The sequence below is a fragment of the Zeus faber genome, assembly GCF_960531495.2.
Source record: "Zeus faber genome assembly, chromosome: 20".
Taxonomy (NCBI): Eukaryota; Metazoa; Chordata; class Actinopteri; order Zeiformes; family Zeidae; genus Zeus; species Zeus faber.
This window is the reverse complement of record NC_137207.1, coordinates 17,080,116-17,100,406: the sequence shown is the minus strand read 5'-3', so window position 1 is coordinate 17,100,406 and position 20,291 is coordinate 17,080,116. Positions and strand designations below refer to the sequence as shown.

Below are 20,291 nucleotides of genomic sequence, written 5' to 3'. Positions count from 1 at the left end.
TAGTTGTGTGTGTGTGTGTGGTGGAGGGAGGGGGTTGACCGGGGGGGGGGGGGGGTGGGGTGGTGCGGCGGTGAATTACACCACAGCTGGCTCAGACCCCAGTTATCCATAATCCATTCTGATTAATAATATCGAGTACCACCGGTTGGTTTTATTCGCGGCCGTTACGTGGTTTTCTGGGAAATCTGATGACGGCAACGAAACCCGGGCCACCTCCACCTCCTCCACCTCATCTCCATCCTCATCATCCTCAGCATCTGTTGTTGTTGTTGTTGTTGGCTTTTCCTCATCTGCACTTCCCTCCATACCTAAACGCAAAGCACTTATACAGCCATAAAAAGCCTTAATTCACTGCTGCCATTCACCATGCCACTCTCTGGCCCTGTAATTGACAGTAATCGATGGCGCTGATTTGCTCAGTGAGGGACACACACACACACACACACACACACGTGTTTCTGTGACCAGAAAACAGCGGGAAACATCTGGAGCCGAGGGACACTGGTCCTCTCCTCCCCAGCCACTCAGGCTGCTCCCTGTCCTCCATCCATCCCGGCCTCTTTAAAAGCGCCCGGCATACCTATGTCACCTGTCATTTTACCTAAATATTTCAACCCCGTGCGGAAAAGCAGGGCGCCGTTGGGTGGAGGGTTCCTGCATGTGTTGCCATGACGAGTCAGATTATAATTGTAGATGGTTTTGTGGCCTCTGCCTCAGTCTCTGAATGCATCCTCACAACCAAATAGGGCTGGGGCAATGTTGAGGACATCAAATACCACGCTATGTTTTGACGAATACCTCGATGATGATGATGATGATATTTTGGGGATCACTATCAGTGCTTTCGTAAGATGTTTACATGCAAGAAATATTTTACTCTGAAACATTGGTCATGTGGATGTTATGACCAAGTGGAGGCTCAGAAACAGTTCAGAAAATTGCATTTCTTTGCCTCGTCAACATTTAACCGTATCACGATATTCCGATTATCCGAATCCCACACGTTATCTCGTATGATATCGTAATATGAATATAATATCAAAGGATCGCCCAGCCCCTACATCTAAATCAGTATCAAACTGACCTAAGTAACGAGTACCCCCGGCAAGATTAGTACTTCATTTTGAATGTATTGATTATCACCAAGTACTGCACGTTTGCCAAAACAGCTTCTGTTTTCTGAGGCCGTCACATACTGACATTTCCTTGGGATGCATGGATCAGTTGTCTATCAAGGATCTGTGGGTGGACAGCAATTAGTCCCCTCGTTTATAATCTAAAATTGATCTTAGATTAATTTTTGTACTGAGAGATGGTTGTTACATGATAATAATGATCATATTTTGTATTGGTGAAATGCATGCCCTGACTATTCCGTGTGTGTGTGTGTGTGTGTGTGTGTGTGTGTGTGTGTGTGTGTGTGTGTGTGTGTGTGTGTGTGTGTGTGTGTGTGTGTGTGTGTGTGTGTGTGTGACAAATAGCCACGGCGAGGCTGTTGGCACACACAAACAACCTGAGTCATGCGCATTGAGACAATCTGAAGTTTGTGTGTGTGTGTAATATAGTAAATGTAACTGAAAATGTGTCCCTCTTCCTTCTCCATAGGGGAGCTTTTTCAGTGGTGCGTAGGTGCGTAAAGAAGTCGTCAGGACAAGAATACGCTGCAAAAATCATCAATACTAAGAAGCTGTCAGCTAGAGGTAACCCCCACGACGCATGCACACACACTTACACACACACGCACAAGTAATTGCACCATTTGATTGCTTATGTATATTAAGAGTATGCATTTGAACAGGAATGCTCATGAAAAAAGATGCAGCAAGAGCTTTTCTTGGCCACGAAAGAAAAGGCAGAATTATTTTCAGCAGCTGCCAAGTAAGCAGCGTTCACAACCCTGTATTTTTCAACTACCCCTTTTCTTATCTTTTTTATAAAACGTTGAACTCTGTGTACAATCCGACTGATACATGTCCGGAAGGAAGTGTTTTCGACATGAAACCCTAATGTAGAACTTGGGCAATTTGTCTCCATTCCAGTCCATCAGTGTTGCGCAGGCTGTTAGCTGGCTGATTCCTGCCCTAGCATTCGAGGTGTGTGTGTGTGTGTGTGTGTGTGTGTGTGTGTGTGTGTGTGTGTGTGTGTGTGTGTGTGTGTGTGTGTGTGTGTGTGTGTGTGTGTGTGTGTGTGTGTGTGTGTGTGTGTGTGTGTTGCCTCCCACCATCAAAGACTTGTAGGGGTTAATACCCTGACCAAGGCACTGGCCAAAGAGAAGGAGTTGGTCCCCCCCCAACACACATACACACACACCTCTCTTACTCTCTCTCCTTCACTTCCCTAACCATCATTGACATCTAACTGTCTCACTCTCTTCTCCTCTCACCTACTTCTCCCTCTCCCTGCCTCTGTCTTTCTGTGCAATGGGATTGGTTTGTATTGAGGTTAATCCACTTATGCCAAATGTATCTCATCAGGCACTAAGACCCCAAGGATTCCATAGGCGCCTCTCTCTCTGTTTGCCCTGTTGTTGTCTGTGCCTTATTGGCATTTGTGCACGTTTGTGCACATGTGTGCGGCTGTGCGCGGCACGTGTGTTTGGCTCTCTCCCGTTAAGTCTGACGGTGAGAGTGTACTTTGGGGGCAAAATAAATGCGGCGTGTCTGTGTGCATTTCCCTAATGCCATTATTGTCGTAGTCCCGCCGCCAAGTGTCTGCGTGGGGCAGGTCCCCGTATTAATATCACGGCTCGGGCAGGGGGGGGGTCAGCACTCAGCACAATCTGTCAGCTCCTCACGCAGGCAGAGGCTACAGCGTGGGCCTCGCTGGGTGCGCATTGGTGCCTTTTGCGTTTGTGCCTGTTAGCATGTACATGGGTGTGGGGGTGGAGAAGAAAGCAGGCCAGGAGAGTGGGAGAGTTTTAACCGTACAGCTTTGTCGTGAGCTCAGCTCAACAAGCCACAATGGGAAGGGAGAGGGAGAGAAACCAGAGGATTTTATACTAGCGGAAGAACTGTTGGGAGAGGCTGATAGGCATGCATAATACCCCACCCCCTCCCCTCCCCTCCACACACACACACACACACAGCCACCCAGACAAGCGGTGCATGAGCGGGCAGTGTGCCTGGTAGGATTTGGGTGATTTTTATTTATTTATTAAAAAATAAATAAAATTTAGCCCGACGGGCCAGAGTGACCTCACGCGCAGCCTGGTGGGTAAGACTCTCAAAGCTCCGGTAAACACTGCAGTAATCTGAGGAGAAGGGAGGTGGGGAGCGGGGCTGAGGGGGAGAGATGGTTGGCTAAAGGCTAGCCCGGCCGCACAGCATCTGTGGGCAGCTGCTACACACACACACACACACACACACACACATACACACACACACACACACACACACACACACACACACACACACACACACACACACACACACACACACACACACACACACACACACAACACCACTTATTTTTCCAGATTAGTTGCGGTCCTTAAAGATTGATGTTACCACTTCTCTGATATTTGCTTTTAAAGAACACTGCCGGCCCGACTCATGTGAGTGATCATACAGCCCTGGCCTCTGCTGTCAATGACATGTGCATCTGTTATTGCCAGTGAGATGCTGCAAATATTTAAGTTTCTAAAGGCATGTGTATATGAAGAGGCGAGGCGGAAGCAGGAGTGTACGTAGTGACGATACGATTGGTTTACATATTTTACAATTTAACATCTTAGATGCAATCTTGTTTAAAACATGTCTCAGTGTGTGTGTCTATCCACCTTTCTGTACTGATGTAAGATGGCTGTAGGCCCGCCCCACGGCAAAGCAGATGGCCAATTAGAGAGCAGCAGGAAGTGGCAGTAATTACCCGCCAGTCCACTCTTTTCCATCCCCTACTACCACACACACAGACTCTCACCGACAAATAAGGAGATTGAATGAATTAGTGAGTGCTGCAGTGACACTGCACCATGGCCGACAGACACGCACACACATACACACACAAACAGGAGAGCTGTGATCCTCTTTGAGCAAATGGACGTTCCGTGTAGCCTAATCCTCTCTCCCTCGCTCTCTCTTTCTCTCGCTCTCTCTTTCTCTCGCTCTCTCTCTCTCTTTCTCTCTCTCTCTCTCTCTTCTGCGTCACTGGTGTAATTAGAAGAAAGCTGATGTCTCTCTTTTTCTCTCTCTCCCTCTCTCTCTCTCTCTCTCTCTCTCTCTCTCTCTCTCTCTCTCTCTCTCTCTCTCTCTCTCTGTCAGATGAGAGAAATCTATAGAAGGGGGGGGGGTGAAAAGACAAGACAGGGCCTCAGAGGAGGAAGGATGGAGCGGTAGGAGTTCCACATCACCTGTAGCTCTCCGTAGTGGAGAAGCTCTGCATGGTGGAGAGGGGGTAGAGGAGGGCTAGTCATGTATTTTTATGATGTCAATATCGTGATAGGGGATCAGATATTATCTGGACTTGCAATATCATGATATTGTTAAATATTGTCTTTAAGGCTGAATGCAATTTTCTGAATTTATAGATCCACATTCCTATTGATTGTTTCTCAAATATATATTGTGTGTAAATATCTTATGGAAGCACCAATAATCATCCTCAAGATATTATCAAACAATGGATATTGGGGTATTTGTCAAAAAATATTGTGATATTTGGTTTTGTTCATGTCGCCCAGCCGTAGTTTCTTATAAGCCGTTGGCCTTAGCAAGTCCTCTTTCCTATTCTTCCTGGATATTGGATGAGCTCGGCAGTGAATTTGGTTTTATCGTTTGTTATTGTGCACAAGTGTCTTCTCTCGGAATGTAGATTATTTTTTCGGGAACAGTGAGTGATCAGTGAGTCTCAAAGTGTCGACACTGCACTGACATAATGACGGCATACATTAAACTCGCTGCTCCGCTCTAAATACTTTGTTGCTCCGGCGGCCTTGGCACCATTACGAGCTAACGAGCACTCACGCATGCACACACACACACACACACACACAGACACACAGACAGACATATCCCGAATCATTCCGTGTCATCACAGAGATAACCCCAGGTGACCTCTGACCTCAGCTATGTAGCTATCGCTAACGGTGACTAGAGATGGCAACTTGGAGAGTCATACTGCCTCCACACGTATCATCTCAACTACCCAGCCCACATGCATACGCACACATCTACAAACACACACAGTGCAGCATCCTTGTGTGTTCTGTGTGTGTGTGTGTGTGTGTGTGTGTGTGTGTGGGGTTGTCTGAGTTATTACATAACTGTCTGATCACAGTCATTGGATTCCATAATCATTTGTTAGGGAATTTTGATCCAGAATTAGAGATGCAATAATTTCAAAGTGAATTAGGTGTATTGCTATCAGTTGGGTTCAGGGTTTTTTATATTCTGACTTCTACTGTCAACAAATGACTCTTCTTCATTAGGTGGGATGTTTTCGTACACTGTTGTAAGCCCATACTATGAATATGGTATAAAATGAAAGAGAAAAATATTTTTTGTTGTTTTGTTTATAGCAATTTGCATGACAATTAATTGCAAACTAAAATGTCATTATTGTGATAGCCCTGTGTGTCTATGTACCCTCATATGTACTCTATTTGCCGCTTACAAGTCAAAAGTGCAATCACTGCAATGTTCTACAGATTGCCCCCCTCTCCCCAGGGCTTTCACAATCATGGCATTTTATTTTGCCGTCATTTTCATTTTTACAACCCCATCATCGACGCCACTTTGGGTCACTGGTGCTTCAGCGTGATGCTCCTTGGGAAAGCTTAACCAAAACCTTCGCAGGAGTTTATGGCAGCCTGTCACTCTCCATATGAAGGATGTAATATTAGGGAGGAGGTCCCAACAGAATCGGGGCCCTTTCTAAAACACCTGCTGCCCTTTACAATAGAATGGGTCTTAATCTTAGTCAAATATGGAAAACATTTTGTATCCTGCCACTTCAGTACATACACTAGAGTGACAGGATGACAAATGTCAGCTCCTGTTGTCTTATGTACTTACAAGTGTATCTGTGTGCACTTGGATAATAACAGGCCTGTCTACACTTCTTCCTGGCACGGGTGTGACTGCAGACTAAGCGGTTATTCCCATTCTCGAGGGAAAATATGCAAAACTCAGATCTTCTCAGAGATTGTCTTTTATAATTTGCCACACCAAAGTCGTCAGAAATGCCTGCAGAATCCTGTTCAGCCAGTCAGCTATCTGGGGTTCTGTGTAGGTCTTGCGTTATTCCTTATGGGACGACTCTCTCTCTTTCAGACCATCAAAAGCTGGAGAGAGAAGCTCGCATCTGTCGCCTCCTGAAGCATCCTAACATTGGTGAGTTTTAGTGTGTGCGTGCGTGCGTGTGTGTGCGTGTGCGCGCGCTTGCAATGTTGTTTTGTTTTAAATGTTGACCAGTCCATACATTGCACAAAGTTCTGCTTCAACCACAACGTACTCTTCAACATAAATCTACCCCTGTTTCCTCTCCCTATTGCTCCACCTCCATTGTCCTTCAAATTTCCCAGTTCAAGTGCAGAGTATGTACGAGATGCTGAGCTTGGATACCAGCCGGCTTTTGGCAACACAGTTTTTCATTTCATTGTCGCACAACGCAGGAGGTTGATGGAATTTGAAATGCAGCATTAAGTAATAAAGCATTGGGTATCCGACCATTTCTCAGACATAATACACCAACACCAGGTGCCTTGTGTAAAACAGCACAATTCAAAGCAGAGCCTCTTGAGTCTCCCAATTTTTCACTCATGGACGCATTTCTGATTTGCGATGGGTGAACAGTGGATTATAATTTAATCACTTTTAGTCCAATGGCCCCACACTAATGGTCTTAGTACACACTCTTCAGTAATGGATGGAGTGGAGTGGGCTGTCTGCATTGACACCATGTAGAGTTTTGCAGCTTGGATTGGCATGGTGGAGGAATTTGTTCTAATACGTCCAATATTCTTATCTTTAAGTCCTATACTAAGAAAATGGTACCCGTGAAAGCACGTCCATTCAACATTCTACTGAAGTAAATGGTATTTTTCAACCCAGGCCTTATTAAATTGTTGGCTCCCATATTTCATAACTGTTCATAGCACAGCCACACTGAAACCTTAACTATTGAGAAACGTATTGAGAAGATTCTTTTGTGCTTATATGCATCCCAATAGGGAAAATGTTTAACCCTTAAAAAAAAAAAGTTAAATCTCCTTCTCAAAAACAGGAAACTCATATTATAGTCACACTGGATCTAATACAGTGTGGTTTGGTTTTACACCAAAATTAGCTGGTATACCCAGGTTTTTTTGAATGCGGGTAAACCCACAAAAAATAGGCGATTGACGCCTTTTTCATTGCCAGGAGAAGAGTGACCTCACTTGTTTTTTTTCTGATGTGACGCATTTGACGCCACGAACATGCCAGAAAAAGGGCGTGTCATGGTCCTAGTGTGATTGGGGAAAATACAGTAGAAGCAGCACTGAGTATCCGTGCCCGCATCCGTGCAGCTGAGCCCGGGGCCCAGTCCTTCGGCGGTGGGCGGCTTGGGCCGCTTTGGAGTGGTGGAGAGCCCGGCGGGGAGCATGGGGGTTCTCCGCTGTGTTCCCCACGGAGCGATCCCCACACTCAAAACATTTCATGGTCTCACATGCGTGAAACAAGTCAATAACTTCTGATTTTGATTTTGGATACTGAATCGGATGTGAAATGATCGAATGATTCACGGATATTCCTGTCTATTTATGCGGCAATGTCCGGAACTTCAAACCGCATTGCATCGTGCCGGAAAAGGGGCAAAAATTTGCGTGTCTACATGGGTGTACTGTAGTGTTTCCATCACTGCAAATCGGAGCCGGAGCCGATAAACCTGTGACTATTGCAGGGTGATTTGTCCCGGGACTAAAACACAGGTGTAACCTTTCCCACTAATGAAAAATGCCAGATGTTACTGGGTGTTGCTGGGTTTTTGATGCAGTTGCAAAGGGGTATTTCTGTAGTTTTTGATTCACAGTGATATCAATTGTCATGCAATTGTGATAGTACATTCAATGCGCAGCGTTGGCTACAGTGGGTAATTTCATGTAGGAAGTGACACGGCCTCCTGTTTCTAGTCTAGAAGTGCATGATTAAAGGCATGGTTTGGGACAATTTTTTTTCGGTATAACATCTAAAGACTATCTGGTGATATTGTGATCTTCTTGTTTTAAAAATGGAGATTCAGCATGTTTTGTTAAGGCTTAAATCTTTGCCCTGTTGGGCAACCAGTGACATTGGACACAATGACAAATAGTGACCTCTAAAGCAAACCGCATACGCCAAGTTGCCAAACATGATGCTCCTCCTCTAGGACGCTGCTGAGCCTTCATAGCGGAGGGGTCTTGCAGTGGTGGTCTTCAGTAGCTGGATGTAGCTTCACTTTAAAATGATCAGGAGCGTATGGGTAGGCTCAAAAAAATGCCAATCTCAAAAACTTGTCTGCGTCAGCCAAATCAGGGCTAAAGTTGTGTGGATTGAGCCTGTCTTCATTTGAACAAAGTTTCAGTAAAAGTACTTATACAGGGTGTTTTCTTTGCCTTTCAAATTACTACGAGATTGAAGGAGGAGCCGAAAAAAAACGTGTCGACTCTTTGTCGTTACACCCTTTTAATATTCTCCTCTCTGGCCTAGTTTTGGTCCCTTTGCCCCCAGGTAGACCCACCCCGCCACATACACACACACACACACACACACATCGTCATACTTTGACATTGGGCCTCATTCAAACCCTGAGACAAAAGAGGGCAAGAGACAGATGGAGGGAAGGAGAGAGAGCAGAAATAGAAGACAGATGGAGGCAGCGTGTAAGAAAATGGGAATTGGTGGAGGAGGAGGAGAAGAAGAAAGGAAAGAATGAGAGTTTTGCTTGTCGTTTTCTTGCTGGGGGCGCCGTCCTCCATCTTCTTACACAACTCGGATCTATTTTACATAACTGTTTAAGCGCGGCTCCCACGGACGCTGACCTCAGATGGAGCCGGGGCCCAAAGCCAGAATATCCAGCTTCCACAGGTCCGGCTTCATCGTCAGCATCTTCTCCTTCCTCTTGCTTCTATTTGTTGCTTCTGTTTGTTTCCTTCAAGTAATTTCTCTTATTTCTATTGTTATTACTGTTTTTATTACACTTTTCCAGGTTGTCAAATGGAAACACCAAATCCTGTTTGTGCTCTCTCTCTCTCTCTCTCTCTCTCTCTCTCTCTCTCTCTCTCTCTCTCTCTCTCTCTCTCTCTCTCTCTCTCTCTCTCTCTCTCTCTCTCTCTCTCCTCTCTCTCTCTCTCTCTCTCCTCTCTCTCTCTCTCTCTCTCTCTCTCTCTCTCTCTCTCTCTCTCTCTCTCTCTCTCTCTCAGTGAGACTCCATGACAGCATCTCTGAGGAAGGCTTCCATTACCTCGTCTTCGACCTGTGAGTAGATTCTCTGCACGCACTCACCCGGCGGAAACACACTAGGGATGCATCGATTTATCGGCCATTACATCGGTATCGGCCGCTAGTCGCCTTGTTGACTGCCATTGGCAGATAAGATGACATTCAACGATGGCAGTGGCGGATGTCCATCCAGTGTTTCCAACACATAGACTTCAGTTGGGCCCAGTTATATTAACGGCCACCAAAGTATATTTGGTGACCCATTTTAGTATTTTTTTTTTATTTTTATTTTTTTATCTGTCGGGGATAAGTCGCCATCCGCGATCTATTTTAGAAGACGTGGATGCATCTTTCTGGAGCGTTCCAAGCAGGAAGTGTTGCTGCGTTCACGGGAACTCGGAAAACATTGTTATAGCCATCAACCATCAGCCAAATTCTTATTTTAAACATCGGTATCGGTATCAGCCCAGAATTTCACAATTGGTGCATCCCCCCCCCCCACACACACACACACACATGCACACATGCACGCACGCTGACATTTGAGATCGTATCCGTGACTAGTTTGTTTGTGTAAGCTAAAAACCTTGTTTCTCTCTCGCTGTCCCTGTTTCTCTCACTCTTTGTCTCTGTTTTTGGTCTCTCTCTCTCTGTTTGTCTTTGTCTCCATTTCTCAATATCTCTCTCACTCTTTGTCTCTGTTTTTGGTCTCTCTTTCCTTCACTCTCTGTTTGTGTCTCTCTCTCTCATGTCTCTCTCGCAGGGTGACAGGAGGAGAGCTTTTTGAAGACATTGTAGCCAGGGAGTATTACAGTGAGGCTGATGCCAGGTAAGAGCCGCATATGGATCTAGGGTGAACACGCATACACACACACACACACACACACACACACACACACACACACACACACACACACACACACACACACACACACACACACACACACACACACACGATTGGTTTGCTTGTATTCTTGTCAGCAGCTGATTTCCCCTCATCAACAACTGCATCAGTATTCTCCCTCTCTCTCTCAATCCCTCCCACCCGCCATATTTAAGCTTTCCAATTCTTCTTATTACCCCCCACACACACTCTTCTCCTGTGGCGGTGTATGTCGTGCAGCTTATGAAGTCCGTTGTATAATTGGATTAGGAGGGTCTTTGTCTGTTAACGCACACAGGGGGGCTTTAAACAAGACGCACATGCACAAAGGCGTGCATGTTATTACAAGCAGCCACTGGGAGGAAGGGTGCCCTGTCACCGCGCTCCCACGATGAGCCTGACCTCTGACCCGCGAGCCTGTCCAGAGTCACACCATACGGGGGACGGGAGAGGGTCGAACGCACGGCCGTCGTCATGACGAATCCTAGCCACGGACCATAATAGGGCGTTGGGTGATGGATACGGGGGTGGGATTCTATCAGGAAAAACCCTTAAGGCAGGTATTCGAACAGGCTGAATTTCCCCCCTGTGTATTAAAGTGTTATCTTATCTCATCTTCGGTTGAAATACAAGGCAGTGCTTTATTTTTTAGCGCTTTTTTATTTTTTATTTTTATTTAAAACATTTTTTTACCTGTGCTGTCAGCAGGCTTGGCACACAACACAGGGTATTTTTTTGCCATTGCATCCAACAGTTCATCTGCAAGTGGAGTTCAACTTCTCAACCCGCAATGCAACTCTTTATTCATTTTTTATTCGTCAAGAACTGCTGAAATAACTCTGGCCTGTGGACGACCAGTGGGATGACAAGACCACAGTTTTTTGTTACACAGAAGCACCACCAACCCCCCTCTTTGGAGAACCATCTTACCATGTTTTGATCTATAAACAACTAATCATCATTACTTCTCCAAGTGGGGGAGAGAGAATCACCACAGGTGACACAGATCAACGTAGACAAACAACAATATGTACTTTACAAAACACAAGCATAGAAACATCAGACGACAACAGGAATTTGACAAAAAAATGATGAATGAAGTATTATCTTTAGCTTTAGAGGCGGCGGTTAAAAATGCTCTGACTCCTTTACTGCCACCGTATTTAATTTAGTATTACATCAATAACTCTACAGTTATGGCAATTACAGGGCCAGACAATAATGGTTGCCCTGTTGCCCTGGGCAACGAGACATTTTCTACCATCTTATGCGGTCTGGTTTTACCGTTGTCAACCACTTTTAGTGAAAAAGAAAAAACATCAGTGAAACTTCCGCCAAGGAAAATACCGTATCCTGCCACATTCACAGAATATTGAAATATGGAATATAATTATATCGTATCATTATCACTCAATTATAAAATTATTACAATTCAGCGACCATTTTGTCAGTCTTGGCAATCAACAGCAGATGCATGGGTGCCAACTTGGCAACCACTTTAAAAAGTTAGTGTCGGGTCCTGCTATTTTATTTTATTTTATTTTTTGTAAAAGGCATGTAGGCCATCCAAGTTTTATACTACAGAAAGATCTTTGAATTATTCGGTTTGAGCTCCGTTAAATATACTTTCTTACTTAAGAAAGTTTGGGCACACAGGTAGAGAACCTGTTCATGAACCCCTACAGCTCCATTGGGTTAAAACTTGGAACTGAAACTGCAAAAATGAAATAAAAAGAATGTCATCAACAAAGGCTCAAATCTATACAATTTGGTGTGTGAAAATGTCTACGAGGACTTGACATCCATTAGCTAGTTTTTTGCCAGTCTCCATTCTTTTCATGAACTGGATTTCCCGTGGTTTCATCGCACATTGTGGAATGAAACTTTGGCATAATCCACGAAAGGATGCTGCGAAAGGATGTCTCTGACTGAAATGTCTGTCTGCCTGTCTGTCCGTCCCCTGTCCTTCTCTCCCTGTAGTCAGTGTATTAGCCAGATCTTGGAGAGTGTCAATCATATCCACCAGCATGATATTGTGCACAGGGACCTCAAGGTGAGTGGCTGCTGGTTGCCTTGACAACCGCACACACACACACACACACACACACACACACACACACACACACACACACACACACACACACACACACACACACACACACACACACACACACACACGCACGCACCTCAGCTCGTGGCCATGGCAACGCATGGATGGCTCTGGGTTGCTCCATCTCCATGTTCCTGCTTACACCGTCTCGCTCTGCCATCTACTCTGAAATTTCTCTTTATTTCCTGTTAATCTGTCTGTCTCTATCCCTTTCGATATCTATCTATCTTTCTCTCTGAATCTCAATGATGTAAAATTATCTAAAGCAATCAATCAATGTGTACATCTCTGGCTACGTCTGTCTTTCTCTATCTACATCTGTCTATCCTTATATCTGGCTCTCCATCTCTGTATCTATCCATCTCTATCATTCCTCAGTCGGGTGATTGTCTATCCTTGACCACAGCTTTGTGTGTGTGTGTGTGTGTGTGTGTGTGTGTGTGCGCACTCAGAAGCAGTGTCATCTGTTGCCAGTGGTTGATTCCCACCTGTGCGCACGCACACAATTACACATAGACACGCAAGCCACTGTGTCTCCCGCAAACGGCACCCATCGTGAATGACGGGTGATGGCATAGATGAACCAGGAGGGTTGCCATGACAGCCTGCATGACATCACGCCAGCGGTGTAGCAGAGGGGGGAGGGGCTCCGGCTCGGAGTCCTTGTCTCTTTCTGTTGATGGGCGGAGATAAAGAGCGGATTATTATGACATCCTGACGTTTGTTTGATCATTAGCGGCGGGCAGATATATTATCTGCTGATAAAGGGGAAAATGTAATTATCGTTGTTATTCTGATAGCAGATAATATGAAGCTATTTCTCTTTTTTTGCAGTGTTTTCTTTTTTCTATTTTTCTTACAAGGAAAAGGTTATAAATGACCACTTGAGCAGAGTTCATTTGGCGGTATTTTCGTCCTAGTCTTCAAAAATAATATTCTTCATTAAGGTACTAACTGGATCAAATGCATAAATTAAATAGTTTGATGTCATATAGGACATATATATACTTATATATATATATATAAGTTCCATATCAGTACCTACCTAGTAGTGATAATGATATTGATGACAATAATATGTTGTTATTGATGAAATACGTTCAAAATTGGGGTGGGGGAGGGGGGACTGAAAGAAGCACAGGAAATGGCTTTGAAAAGTGAGTACGTGCACAAGCGCGTGTGCATGCTCACAATTGGAAAATAACACTTTCACTCCATGCTGTCCGTCTGATTTGTTGGCCTTTTATCCTGAGTGGGCTTTTACTGCAGCCCTTTATGTTGTACTGCCCAAACGCCATTTGGAACACCGCAACACACAGACACACACATACACACACACACACACGCACACACACACACACACACACACACACACACACACACACACACTCTTTTTCTCTCTCACACCCAATACACTTTCCATTTAGCATGCAGTCTGCAGCGCTGCCTAAATGACTCCCAAGTGGTTTCCATGGCTACGAACCCATGCCCATATAAGGCGTTGTGGAAGGACTACTCTACTAGCCGTCCTCTTCCACTTCCTTGTTTCCTCTCCATCACTCGTTTCTCACACCTAGACGCCACCCCTTGAACGCACATTTTAACCCACGTATGCACACACACTCACACTCACACACACACTCTCAGTCCCTTTCTTTAAATCTCGACACCGTGTTGAGTACATCTCATGTAAACATTTGTTAGATGCAGACAGGAAAGATTGCATGTGTTCCACTATCAGCTGCGCCCGAGAATGCCTGTTGCACAGTGCCTGACTGTGTCTGTGTGTGTGCCTGCGTGTCTTCCAGCCTGAGAACCTGTTGTTGGCCAGCAAGATGAAGGGAGCTGCAGTGAAGCTGGCGGACTTTGGCCTGGCTATAGAGGTGCAGGGAGACCAGCAGGCCTGGTTTGGTAAGAAAACACACACACACACACACACACACACACACACACACACACACACACACACACACACACACACACACACAGGAGAAAACACACGCACACACAGGCACATATGTATGCATGCATGCTGCCCGGGGTCGATCCTAAATCTCTATAGTCACTTTATAGTTGGAACTAGTGCAGTAGAAATGCACAGATGACGCACAGTACGTCAGTGGAGTGATTATAAGTGATGGGACTTATGACTCTTTTTCTTAAGTCTTGGCTTTGTACTGTAAATGTTTAGATTCACAATCAAACAATGAATATGTAGGTACAGATTGTCTGCTTCAATTTGAGTGTATATACATAAATATTCTTTTCATAATTTTCAAATAACCCCCTTCTAGAGGTACCCAGGTATTTGGACATATAACGTTGTTGAAATTAGGCACTATTTTTTATTATTTAACTGGATATATTTTGTATGAAATTACTTTCTGAAGTCGCTGACCCGTCAACATCACCAGACTTTGATTATCTGAACCCACGTTCTGTAACAAGGCCATGGGAATTCAGCTGCAGACCAGATTAAACTCAAATGCTACGGAATACATTCTTGGCTACATGAGAGAAGAAGTTTAGGTGTATTCATTTGTCCACTTGGCCGCCTTTTTGGTCATGGCTGAAGAGGCTCACTCGCACTGCACGGTTCATGTTTGGGTCACCGTGCCTTGGCCATGGGCCACGCTGGCGGTGCTTGGCTCCCGCTGCAGCACGACCGAAGCGATTAGCAGCCGCTCGCTTGTGACTCTATACTCTCATAACGTGGCCTCTAACCCACATCCAATACTTCAAATCACACGTTTGCATGGCTTAAAAAAAGCTGGACTTCCTAGACTTTCATCAGTCACAGAGTGTTGATCCAAGATTCACCATTCTTTATTTGTCACGTGCAGTCAAACAACTGCGGTGCGGTGCAATGATTAAATGGCAAACTCTAAAGTCTGTGCAAAACAAAGTAGGAAGAAAGATAAATACAGGCAAAAAAAGAAACAAATACTGTGTGTGTGTGTGTGTGTGTGTGTGTGTGTGTGTGTGTGTGTGTGTGTGTGTGTGTGTGTGTGTGTGTGTGTGTGTGTGTGTGTGTGTGTGTGTGTGTGTGTGTGTGTGCTATAAATATGTATGTACCGTGTCCAATGGGGGATAACTATGTACAATGTACCATAGGGGAAATAAATTAATACTTTTGGACAGGCTTTGCCGGCACCCCTGGCTACCTCTCCCCAGAGGTCCTGAGGAAGGACCCCTACGGCAAGCCGGTGGACATCTGGGCTTGTGGTGAGTCCCAAACCAAACACACAGTGGACCCAGTTTCTCTGATCACTGTTCTGTAGCAGGAAAACGTTAAAACGTCAAAACACTAGCATCCATTGGGGTTTCTGGGTCAAACAGACGTTCCACCTCTGACCAGCGACAGATTTATCACAAACTATTCAACTTAAAAAGATAACTGGGGGAGGATCTGTCGTATTGTGAAAAATTTGGAATCAACAAGCCGCTGTTATTTAACAGAAAAGGGAACAAAATACAACCGAAAAACTGTCTCATAAAACGAAGGGTAATTCTTCATGTTGTGTCCTGCGGTCTCTCAGGTGTTATTCTCTACATCCTGTTGGTGGGATACCCGCCCTTCTGGGACGAAGACCAACACAAACTCTACCAACAGATCAAAGCCGGGGCGTATGATGTAAGTGTGTGTGTGTGTGTGTGTGTGTGTGTGTGTGTGTGTGTGTGTGTGTGTGTGTGTGTGTGTGTGTGTGTGTGTGTGTGTGTGTGTGTGTGTGTGTGTGTGTGTGTGTGTGTGTGTGTGTGTGTGGCTGCAGTTGGAAGGATTTTCAACCTGGTCCAGTGAATGCTTAATAGTGTCCAAGTGAGAGCCCAAGTCCAAAGCTATTGATCCTATCTGGGCCTCCCTGACGCATTGCAGAGGGGTGTGTGTGTGTGTGAGTGTACGAGTGTGTGTGCGAGTGGGTTGTGTGTGTGAGAGCGTGAGAGCGAATGAATGAGAGGGGGGTATCCTCCTGTGTTGGTCTCAGTGATAATCAAGTTACATAGCGGCTTCCAGAGTCGGGCTGGGGATCTCAGACATTCTGTCTATAGAGAAGGTATTCTCAGTGCTGCCGTTAACAAACCTGAATCAGCAGAAATTTACTTTGGGCCACATTTAAATCACCACATGATCCACATGGTTGGAATGGCAAAACCACAGCGAAGAATTATTCTCACCTCTTTAGTTAGCATTAATAGTGTCAGCATAAATAGCTAACAAAGCTAAGTTATGGGATGAAACTTGCGCCATTAATTAAACGAGTAAAAAATTGTGACATCCCCCCCTTCAAGAAATGTCACTGCCAATCCTGTGTATTCAGGTTATTTACTTATTTTTGTACTTGCAGAAGTTCATTATTATTGCCAAATCCAGTTTCCTTAGCTGCCATGACTAAACAACTTATGGTAAAAACATTTAAAGAAACAAATCCTCTAATGGTGTTTTCTTCTCAGAAAGCTACGTTCAGGGAAAGTGTCTTCTCCCCGGCTAATGGGAAATCACCTAATTCCCTTTTCTTCTTTATGTGACCTTTCAAAGTTTGGCTTAAAATGTTTTTGACGTTTGAATGGAATCACAGCCCTGTGTTCTGATATTGGAGTCTTCTGTAACCCGTTTTGAGAGCCAAATTTGACAAATTGACTCGAGGCCCCCGGGGCCAAAGCTCTGCGAAACATGTAATTCTATCATATGGTGAGAGCTGAGCAGGGCGACCAGGGGACCTTAACCCACTTAGGGTCCCTGGCAGCACAAAGTTAAGGAACCATATGATTCCCAATCCCTCCCCTACATTTGCCTCATTTCTGATCACCTCTACCCCCACCCCCTCCTCCTCATAGTTTCCCTCCCCAGAGTGGGACACTGTCACTCCCGAGGCCAAGAATCTGATCAACCAGATGCTGACTATCAACCCAGCCAAGAGAATCACTGCCGAACAGGCTCTCAAGCACCCGTGGGTCTGCGTAAGTAGACCTGTACACACACACACACACACACACAGGGAGAGGATAACTGCCGAATAGACCCTTAAGTACAGATGGATTTACACAAGTATAGTTTGACACATTCTTATACACATACAACAAACCACAAATACAACCAGGAGTATTACTGATGCAAAGCTGGAAGCGCTTGTGGGTTCGAGTAAGTAGACAGACACATGCATAACACTTCTGCTTCATTATCGGCCCTTTAAATACCCGCCATTTATACAAGCCTACCCGTAACGCTCCCCTCTCCCCCGCCCCGCAGCAACGCTCCACGGTGGCGTCCATGATGCACAGACAGGAGACTGTCGAGTGTCTCCGCAAGTTCAACGCTCGCCGAAAGCTCAAGGTGCCGCCTGCTGTTTTACAAACCCTCAACCGCTCGGGCTCGGAGGCCATCTGCCGTTCCCATGTCTCGGTGTTATTCCCTCTCTCCCTCACCTCCCCGTGTGTTTTTACTTCCTCCTCCAGGGAGCCATTCTCACCACCATGCTGGTGTCCAGAAACTTCTCAGGTGGGTGTTTGCCCCTTTGACCTCTCTCTCTCTTCCTAGCAGCAAACCTTGCAAAGCCAGCGTAACCTCCTTCAAAGCCATTCTCCTCTTGGTTATGTACATGCATACATACTGTACATACATACTGAGCATACATACTGTACATACATACTGAGCATACATACTGTGCATACATACTGAGCATATATACTGTACATACATACTGAGCATACATACTGTACATACATACTGAGCATACATACTGAGCATATATACTGTACATACATACTGAGCATTTATAGTGTACATACATACTGAGCATATACAGTGGGGCAAAAAAGTATTTAGTCAGCCACCAATTGTGCAAGTTCTCCCACTTAAAAAGATGAGAGAGGCCTGTTATTTTCACCAGAGGTATACCTCAACTATGAGAGACAAAATGAGAAAAAAAATCCAGAAAATCACATTGTCTGATTTTTAAAGAATTTATTTGCAAATTATGGTGGAAAATAAGTATTTGGTCAATAACAAAAGTTCATCTCAATACTTTGTTATATACCCTTTGTTTGCAATGACAGAGGTCAAACGTTTTCTCTAAGTCTTCACAAGGTTTTCACACACTGTTGCTGGTATTTTGGCCCATTCCTCCATGCAGATCCTAGATCCTCTAGAGCAGTGATGTTTTGGGGCTGTCGCTGGGCAACACAGACTTTCAACTCCCTCCAAATATTTTCTATGGGGTTGAGATCTGGAGACTGGCTAGGCCACTCCAGGACCTTGAAATGCTTCTTACGAAGCCACTCCTTCGTTGCCCGGGCTGTGTGTTTGGGATCATTGTCATGCTAAAAGACCCAGCCACGTTTTATCTTCAATGCCCTTGCTGATGGAAGGAGGTTTTCACTCAAAATCTCACGATACATGGCCCCATTCATTCTTTCCTTTACACGGATCAGTCGTCCTGGTCCCTTTGCAGAAAAACAGCCCCAAAGCATGACGTTTCCACCCCCTTGCTTCACAGTAGGTATGGTGTCCTTTGGATGCCATTCAGTTTTCTTTCTCCTCCAAACACGACCAGTTGAGTTTTTACCAAAAAGTTCTATTTTGGTTTCATCTGACCATATGACATTCTCCCAATCCTCTTCTGCATCATCCAAGTGCTCTCTAGCAAACTTCAGACGGGCCTGGACATGTACTGGCTTAAGCAGGGGGACACGTCTGGCACTGCAGGATTTGAGTCCCTGGCGGCGTAGTGTGTTACTGATGGTAGCCTTTGTTACTTTGGTCCCAGCTCTCTGCAGGTCATTCACTAGGTCCCCCCGTGTGGTTCTGGGATGTTTGCTCACCGTTCTTGTGATCATTTTGACCCCACGGGGTGAGATCTTGCGTGGAGCCCCAGATCGAGGGAGATTATCAGTGGTCTTGTATGTCTTCCATTTTCTAATAATTGCTCCCACAGTTGATTTCTTCACAACAAGCTGCTTACCTATTGCAGATTCAGTCTTCCCAGCCTGGTGCAGGTCTACAATTTTGTTTCTGGTGTCCTTTGACAGCTCTTTGGTCTTGGCCATAGTGGAGTTTGGAGTGTGACTGTTTGAGGTTGTGGACAGGTGTCTTTTATACTGATAAGGAGTTCAAACAGGTTCCATTAATACAGGTAACGAGTTGAGGACAGAGGAGTCTCTTAAAGAAAAAGTAACAGGTCTGTGAAAGCCAGAAATCTTGCTTCTTTGTAGGTGACCAAATACTTATTTTACCGAGGAATTTACCAATTAATTCATTAAAAATCCTACAATGTTATTTCCTGGATTCTTTCCCCCCATTCTATCTATCATAGTCGAAGTGTACCTATGATGAAAATTACAGGCCTCTCTGATCTTTTTAAGTGGGAGAACTTGTACAATTGGTGGCTGACTAAATACTTTTTTGCCCCACTGTATACTGTACATACTTACTGCAGGCTCCAAAAGTCTTGAGTCCAGATTATTTTTTTCCCCTAATTTATCCAAAACAAAATGTAAGTCAACACTTGTCAGTATTTGGTGGATGCACTGTTTGCATTAATCACAGCTGGTACTCTCTGGTATAACCTCTATAGGTTTTGGAGAATACAAGAATTAACATCGTTCCTGAACTCACTCTCAAATATGCTCAGTGCGGTTAGTGTCTTGCAGCTGTGAAGGTTTACCTTGGACCTCAAATAGGCTCTGCTGTCTGTTATTTTTAATAAATTCTTAATTCGTAGTATTAGCTATCATATGAACCTCACATAAGCGCTCAGGTTACAACCTATGGTTTGGCATTTTGATTTTTCTGTACAACATTGAAATTGTGTTTCTGTTAAAATCAAATTAATGTGTGAACAAGGTACTCAGATGTATGTTTTAATTTCGTACAAGCATTTCTCACGTTTCATATTGATTTGTATCAGTT

General features: G+C 44.7%; 1 protein-coding gene across 10 annotated transcripts in view; it reads left to right on the top strand.

Moving 5' to 3' along the window:
- The window catches only part of camk2g1 (calcium/calmodulin-dependent protein kinase (CaM kinase) II gamma 1), a 40,336-nt gene that overhangs the window by 692 nt on the left and 19,353 nt on the right, over positions 1-20,291 (top strand). For all 10 annotated transcript variants that reach the window (XM_080021135.1, XM_080021138.1, XM_080021143.1 and 7 more), the window contains exons 2-12: positions 1,606-1,700; positions 6,270-6,329; positions 9,377-9,431; positions 10,159-10,224; positions 12,259-12,331; positions 14,197-14,299; positions 15,530-15,613; positions 15,928-16,022; positions 17,222-17,344; positions 17,634-17,717; positions 17,840-17,882. In XM_080021135.1, the coding sequence (XP_079877261.1) occupies positions 1,606-1,700; positions 6,270-6,329; positions 9,377-9,431; positions 10,159-10,224; positions 12,259-12,331; positions 14,197-14,299; positions 15,530-15,613; positions 15,928-16,022; positions 17,222-17,344; positions 17,634-17,717; positions 17,840-17,882 (881 nt within the window). The remainder of the gene's footprint in view (positions 1-1,605; positions 1,701-6,269; positions 6,330-9,376; positions 9,432-10,158; positions 10,225-12,258; positions 12,332-14,196; positions 14,300-15,529; positions 15,614-15,927; positions 16,023-17,221; positions 17,345-17,633; positions 17,718-17,839; positions 17,883-20,291) is intronic.